The sequence below is a fragment of the Mangifera indica genome, unplaced genomic scaffold (genome assembly GCF_011075055.1).
Source record: "Mangifera indica cultivar Alphonso unplaced genomic scaffold, CATAS_Mindica_2.1 Un_0168, whole genome shotgun sequence".
Classification (NCBI taxonomy): domain Eukaryota; kingdom Viridiplantae; phylum Streptophyta; class Magnoliopsida; order Sapindales; family Anacardiaceae; genus Mangifera; species Mangifera indica.
The window spans coordinates 1-8194 of NW_025401260.1; the positions used below are offsets into that span (position 1 = coordinate 1).

The following is an 8194-nucleotide window of genomic DNA, read 5'->3' on the forward strand; positions in this document are numbered from 1 at the left end:
AAACTCAAATCGGATCATTTTCTATTCGAATTAAGAGGTGTTCATGCTCAGCCTGGTTTCGTATCCACCTCCAACTTTTATATAAAAACTCTAACTGACAGATAACCGTACTGCAGCAGGTCACTCTAGTCCACAATTCCTACTCGCTTTATTTGACTATACTAACAAGTCCACTGCAACATTCGGGGTGACCACTATACTACAGTATATTAATTTAACTTACATGACCGCCCTGCAAGTATAGAAGAAGATTGAAGGCAGCTTTGGTCCATTTAGCTCCAGCAAGAATGCCTGAAGTCTTGGTAGCTTCAGAAAACGATATTGAGATGCGAATAACCCTTAGCAAATACTGGAATAGATATAAGCTCATTGGAAACAAAAAAACATCCACTCCCATTTTTGGAATTTCAGAAACTAAAGTGACTAGCACCTGGACAGAGTACAACAAACTTAGTCTTAGTCTAATATGAATGTAAGTACTGAAAATTGATTGCAAAAAAAAAAAAAAAGCTAATTAAGAATCTAACTGACCAGTGGGATTGGAATAAGGACAAGAAAGTCAATCATGGATAGGCTCAGAAAGGTCGGTCTAGCTTCCTTTTTAGTTAAAGAAGTACGCAGCAGGAAGCTAAAATAGATCACATAAAAGAAGCCGAAAAAAGCATAGAGCACAATAGCTGAAATGCGCAACTTTCTATCAAATCCAAGGCACCTTTCCTCTGGATCGATGACAGGGACGTAGAAGTATAAAGGATCCGCAGAGGTAGTAATTACATAAGAGATAAGAAAAATCCAGTACCCAATCGGCCTACCAGGATCAAGTGCTGCTTTCTTCACATGAATCAAGCCTTCAGCCGTTGACTGATAGCAAAATCTTAGTTTTAGGAGTTCTCCAATACTCCTAATCCTTTTAATTTCATTAATACTTGTCCGAAATTTTCTGGAGACTTCTCTGGAAAATTGCCTTCCTCTGCCTTCCTCTAAATTCAATTCTTGATACCTGAAGCAAACAGAAGAATAAATATAGTTTGAAGATTTGGTAATCACTCTGTACATATGCATCCGCTAAAACAACTCAGTGAAGGGCTAGCCACGAGATTTATTATTTTTCTTCAATTGGGTCAGAGCTTCATGTAAACAAAATATTGTCCTAAGTTCTAACAACAAAAATAGTAAATCCTAAAAAGAATATAATGACTTACATGATCAAGAATGCAGAGCCAAGTAGAAGAGACTAACTGTAGATTTCTGCAGCTGTGTCTCCAGGTCAAGCTTTCAGACTCAGCACTCCGACAAATAGACTTAACTGCACGCTTTCTGGTATGCCCGATTGAAGATGTACAGAGTGATTAAAAAATCTTTAAACTATATTTCCAAGTGTTTTCCTAATGGGCTGTGAGGTGTTAATAGTTTCCTGCAAAACATGTAGCGATGTGATGTAAGTTTCTGAAGACTTTCATGGGACTACTGAAACCATGTGATCGAAGGTGACAAAAATGGCTCCTCTTTGTTTTTTGTTTGTTTATTTAAGATTTTCTATCGGGGAACTTTCAACGTTTTTTATTTGAAAGTAATATTAAAATGCTTTTGGAATACTCCTCTGTTCTTGTGAAGGATCCATTATAGGGGGTATACAGTTTCATTTTGAATAAAATAACATTCAACATTTAATTATATAATAATAGAGTATGTGAACATCAATATATATACTAAAAAATGTGTGTGTGTATATATATATATATATATATATATATATATATGAGAGCAATACTATATATATACGTTTTAGATATACAAATATATATACATTTATATGTGTTATCAGATAATTAGGTGTTATTTTATCTTTAATTTAAAGTCACTCAATCATATGATGACACATATAAATGTATACATATTTGTGTACCCAAAATAGGTATACATAATTATATTTTGTATGTATATATATATATAGCCTAGGGCTGAAATTAAATCCTTAAAAGTTCACAAGCTACCAGTAGCTTGGCTTGATTATTGTCAAATTGAATTTGAGTTTATTGTTACTTATTTCAATAAACGTGTAACTTGATTTGAATACAATATCAATAAATTCTAAAAAGTTCAAAATATTATACTTAAACGTTTAAAACCTTGCTTTTTTTTTTTTGAATATGTCATAGAAAAATAATTAATAAATATATAAAAAACAATTTAAAAAAAAAAGATATAAAATGACCTTGTCTGAGAAATTTGCGGCAAAGAACATCGTTGAACCGACAATGAGAGGCATCTCCGTCGATCTTAGGGCTTAATTTCCCTCAAATTATCGAAGAAGTAGCACTTGCAAGCCGATAGCAGAAACAAATCGAAATGCGAAGAATCTGGATCCACTACCAAACAGTTAAATTAAAAATCAATTAATTATTAAAAACAAAAAAAAAAAACAGATAACTTCCAGAACCTAGCTTTCAGCTTCTCTTAGATCCCCTATCAGCCTGATGAGCTATTGCTTCCGCTCCTTAGCCTGAAATTTCATAACAATTATGATCTGTTTGGTTACGGGAATAACTGAATTCGTAAAAGTTGATGGAGATCCAGAAACACCTTGCGCTTCCAGCGAAGTGAGAAGGCTGAGCGTTTTGATTTTGATTAAGGAGGATCTTTGATCGGAGAAGAGAAATGGCGACGGCAAGCTTAACCGATTCATCGTTTGAAGCTGAGGATTTTGAATTTTTGTTCAATTGTACTTCACTTGGCGGACATTTTTTTTAATTTTGCCACAGAGCGATTTATGATTTTCAAAGCTGTTCATATAGGTGAGTCCAATTTGTTAAAAAAGTCCAATTTGATGTCTTAACATATAGATGTGGATTCAAACTGACCTTATTTGGGTTTGACTTGATCTCATCATGAATTTAGAAGCTCCAGCCCATTCAGCTGATGATAGTATCTCCCAAGGGATAAAGTGTAATACCGAAAAGGTAAATCATTGTGTAACTCTTGATTTCAAACCAAGTTATTAAATTGAAACTCCATCTCAAATTCAATTCATTTAAATTAAACGTGGATATAATCGCAAATCAGTTCGATTTGTATCCACTCCAACCTAACATATAGCAAAATATGTTTTAAAAGAATAATTAGAAAATGGTGTCGTTACCACAAGGGTGTAGATGATAATTATTATATATAATGCCAATACATGAAGGTCTATTCAAGTCAACCTAAGTTAAACTTGATTTGAAGGAGAGTTCGGCTTAGTTAAAGGAGAGTCGAGCTGTTTGAATTTAATTTGATTTGAAATGAGTCAAACTTGAGTTCAATTCGAGATTGATTACAGCACAAAACTAAGTTTAAATTTGACTAAACTCGAGTTTGATTATAGTATTAAACCAAGCTTAAATTTGACTCAACTTAATATTATAGTTAAATAAAATTAATTAAAACAATATCATTTTGATGTGTATTAATGAAAACAATAACATTTTAACATATTCAAATAAAAATTTTCAAGCTCGTAAGTTTGATGAGTTGAGCTCTAGCTTGAAAATATAACCCTTTTAAGCTTGGGCTTAACTTAGACAAGTTTGCTTCAATCTCATTCGAGTTAAACTAGCAAATGAATAAAACCAATTAATTTTGAATCTAATACTTTTTTTTTTTTTGGGTTAAGTAAGTTCGAATCCAATACTACCAATTCATAATATACGTTATTACTGTATATAAAGATTTTTTATTAATGGTCACCAAATATTATGTAGGAATATTTGGTATAATACTTCGTTTAAATTGTATACCATGTTAAAATTAAGAATATTCTTAATTATTTTTTGGTATAATACTTCAACAAAGCAATGTAGATAGAGAAAGTGCGAGAATGAATTCATTCATTTTAAGAGAAGATTCCATCTAGATATCACCTTGCATTTATAGAGTCAGTTCGATATCAATGAATTGAAACTTAAATTTGGTTTGAAAATAATTTAATTTTAGATTTGATTAAAGTTAACTCAAACTTAAATGTTCAAATTTGAATTTATTCATAATTTGACTTGTTTTATTTAAAAAAAAAAGTCTAATATTTAACTTGAATTCAACTCATTTAATCTGAATATAAATTTAAGTTCAACTGCTTGAATCGACATTCCACCTTAGTTTATATAGAATATTAAAAAACATGTTTTGAATGGAGTAAAAAATAAAAAATAAAAAATAAAAAATAGAAAAACTTACCATACAATATGAAAAAACTTGCAAACTCAATATTAAAAAAAAGGGAGAACTCTTGAAATCAAAAAATTAAATGGTTTTAACTAGAGATGTACCCACTTCAGTTTGGGGCAGTTTAAGACATTTTTCAAACTAAATTGAAAAAAAGGTATAGAAAATTTTTAAACCAAACTAAACTAAATTAAAAAATATATAATTTGGTTCAGTTTGGAATACGGTTTAAACCTATTAAAAATCATTCAATTATCTATAACATAAAATAAACATGTAAAATGAATATAAATATATATACAATAACTATGTCAAGAAAATGACAAAATAAATATAAAAAACAATAGTATACCTAATTGTTTATTAAAAAATTATGTCAAATGGTTTTTTAATAACCAATCATTCAACCGATAGCATCACTAACAACACAATTTCTTCTTATTTTTATGACCGAACTAACCACATCAATTTGGACAAACTTCGGGTTTGAGGACCAACTCCACAACTACTGAATTAGATAAATCAAGAGTTTGATATTAATATATCACCAGAGGAGACTTGAACTCATATTTTTTTATATATAAAGTCATTTCTTTTCTCACTTAAGCTACTATCTAGGGTTATATTTCACATATTACCATGAAAGGAAAATATTTATCAATAGGAAAACAAACATCACAACTTCATCCCTCTTCTTAACAAGCAAAGCTTCAATATATAAAACCCTTGAACATCACATGTAGCTTCTCTAATTCCAAGAATGGAAAATGAAATGTCATATAACTCTCTTGTAATATTTGTCTAATGAAATTTTCAACTCATTATTTGTGTTTTGTATTTTCAAAGTGATTTAAAAGCAAGAATAAATATATGTATATATAACCTAAAAAAGAATATTATCACAAATTATATATATATATATATTTAAAAAAATACGATTAACGGTTTTTTTGATTTAGTTTAGAAATTGGTCAAATTATAATCTAAATCGTAAATTGTCTTTCTTAAACTTTTCAACCAAAATAAAATTGTTTTATAAGTCAAACCATAATTTTCAAACAATCTGGTTTGATTTTATGATTTAAATCAAATTATACATACCTCTAGTTTTAACTTCATTATTGTATTACATACATAGTGTGGTAAAATTAGATAATATTTTTAAATGATGATTGTAATTACACAAAAAAAAAAAAAAAGAATAGATTCATTATAAAATTGAGTCCCAGCAACAATTGAGAGTTCTGGTGCTGAGAGGCAAAAAAGGTGGTGGTGGTTGTGGCCATTATTTCATTGTTGGTGATATTGGAGTTCGTGTAAGAGAGGGAAAACTTTGGAAGCTATTGATAACCTTTTGATGATAAAAAATTCGATTTGATTCAAATTCACTCTTACTCTTTGAAACAAGTAGTTTGCACTACAGTTATTATTTTAAAAATTAAGAACTAATGCCAAATTTAATCATAATCATAATTAAAACACATTTTAGTATTAAGCCAAATTGAGGTTAGATCATGTGAATAGTAATAAATAACAACTCAATCATTGAATCTGACCGATCTAAGTGTCATGCAAACATCAAAGTGACATTATATTAATGTCATATGATTAAAACCTATTTTAAAGACCGATTAATTTGCGAACCACACCAATACATGGTCCGAATCTAAAAAAATTTATTATTGACTAAACCACCATTTTATTTAGGGTTTAGCTCTTGATTCAATCTAAATCTTTTTGAGAAATTCTCTCTTCTTTTTTTTCTTTTTTCTTTTGTTATGCATTTTTTTACTTTCTAAAATTTACCCAAAAACTTTAGCCTTTCAGTTTTGATTCAACAATTTAAATATTACTTCGATAATATATCTTTTAAAAAATTTTAATAATCTTTCTAAGAGCAATAATGATGTTGCAAATAATATATAGGTAATCCAATTACCACATCTAACTTAGATATTAAATATTACTAAAATGATATTGATTTTATTATCATTTTATATTTATTTATTAATTTTTAAGGCAAAAATATTCTTATTTTTAATTAATATAATAAGTAACCTGAAAAATATTTTAAAATTAGAACAATACTATATGTACACATTTTTTATACATAATTTGTGTCCGTAAATAATATATCATCGTGTAATTAGATGTTATTTTATCTTTAATTCAAGATCACTTAATCACATAATAACACATAATTTGTGTATGCAAATTGTATATTAAAAGTGTATACACATAGTTTTATTGTTAAAATAATTATATCTAAAAACATTTAAATAAATAATCTTTTGAATACGCAAATAAGTAAGCATGATATGTCATCATCTGATTGGATAATTTTGAACTACTGATAAATAACACTTAATCACATGATCTCATGTCATCTATATACTCAAAAGTGTGTATACATAGCATTACTCTTATTTATATATACTAATTTTTATAAATAATAATAATAATAATGATAATAATAATAATAGTTGTTTGATTTACAAAGTAAGAAAAGATTTTGATAATTTTTCATTATCAATGGTGATATAACAAATAATATAAAAGATAATCTGATTATTATTTTCATCTTATGTATTAAAATATTATCAAAATAATCTTAATTTTTGTTGTTATTTTATCCTTACTTATTAAATTTTTAAGACAAAATTCCCCTCAATTTTCAATTAAAATAATAAGTAATATTGAAAATGTTTTTATATCTAATAATCTTTCATATAATAAATAAAAAATATGGACGATATGAGATTCCCTTGATAAGATCGCTTCATTCACTGGTAATACAATACAAGTGCCTCAACTCAACGAGATAATGCTTTTTAATTCTCTGAAAGTGGAATCTATTCCAAACATATATGTCATGGTTCTTTACTTCGACAAGGTACAAATATCTAAATTTGATATTTTTAGATACTTTTTTAGACCTATTGCCAGTACAAAGTAGCAGTCAAATATTTGTATCCATTTTTCATGATATTAAGCATGGATTAGATATATCATGGCGAGTTCTTCAGATTCCATTATGGAAGCCCTTTGACACCATGGGATAAGAGCTTATTGCTAGCGATGACTTGATTAAGGGAATCTCATTGCTATTACTCAAACAAGCAAGAAACGTATGCTTGCATACTCGTCGATAGGTCAAATCAGATATGTAATTATTGGAATAATTGTTGGAGACTCAAATGGTGAATATGCGAGCATGATAACTTATGTGTTGTTCTATATCTCCATGAATCTAGGAACTTTTGCTTACATTATATCATTTGGTCTACATATTGGAATGGATAACATTCGAGATTATATAGGATTATATACAAAAGATCCTTTTTTGGCTTTCTCTTTAGCTCTATGTCTCTTGTCCCTAGGAGGTATTCCTCCACTAGTAGGTTTTTAGGAAAACTCCAATTATTCTTGTGTGGATGACAGGTAGGCCTATATTTCTTGTTTTCAATAGACTCCTTACAAGCATTGTTTCTATCTACTATTATCTAAAAATAATCAAGTCACTAATAATTGAACCAAAACCAAAAAATAACCCCTCACATGTGAAATTATAAAAGATCCCTTTTAAGATCAAACAGTTTCATTGAATTGAGTATTATTGTATGTGTGATAGCATTTGCTATACTAGGAATATCAATGAACCCAATTATTGCAATTGCTCAGGATACGCTTTTTTAGCTTCTAATTAGCTTCTCGAATCTATTTCTTGGTTCAAGATCCCTCTTATTATCTAGAATCAAAGAATTAATAGATTTGTTCTGCCCAAAATGGGAATGGGCTAAGGTTATGAACTTATAAGTTCATTCAATACCAAACCAGACCCAAAGAGGGTTATATACATTCTCATTATGAGAAGAGGTCATTCGAGCGTATCTAAATAGATACTATGTTTCCGTATGGATCCTTACGTTATTACATTCCATTTAGGATTAGGAATAGGAATAACTGAACTTGCTTTTTACACATCTCTTGTTAT

At 28.8% G+C, this 8194-nt stretch overlaps 1 protein-coding gene across 2 annotated transcripts; it reads right to left on the reverse strand.

The window, feature by feature from the left end:
* Positions 1–223: 223 nt before the first annotated feature.
* LOC123208231 (cyclic nucleotide-gated ion channel 1-like) lies at positions 224–2797 on the reverse strand (the record flags this gene model as incomplete). Of its 2 annotated transcripts, none has more annotated exon segments than XM_044625617.1 (6): positions 224–430; positions 532–1000; positions 1203–1414; positions 2216–2369; positions 2441–2503; positions 2584–2797. In XM_044625617.1, coding segments are annotated over 3 exon segments (678 nt in total), but the record flags the coding sequence as incomplete, so codon positions are not given.
* Positions 2798–8194: the final 5397 nt, after the last annotated feature.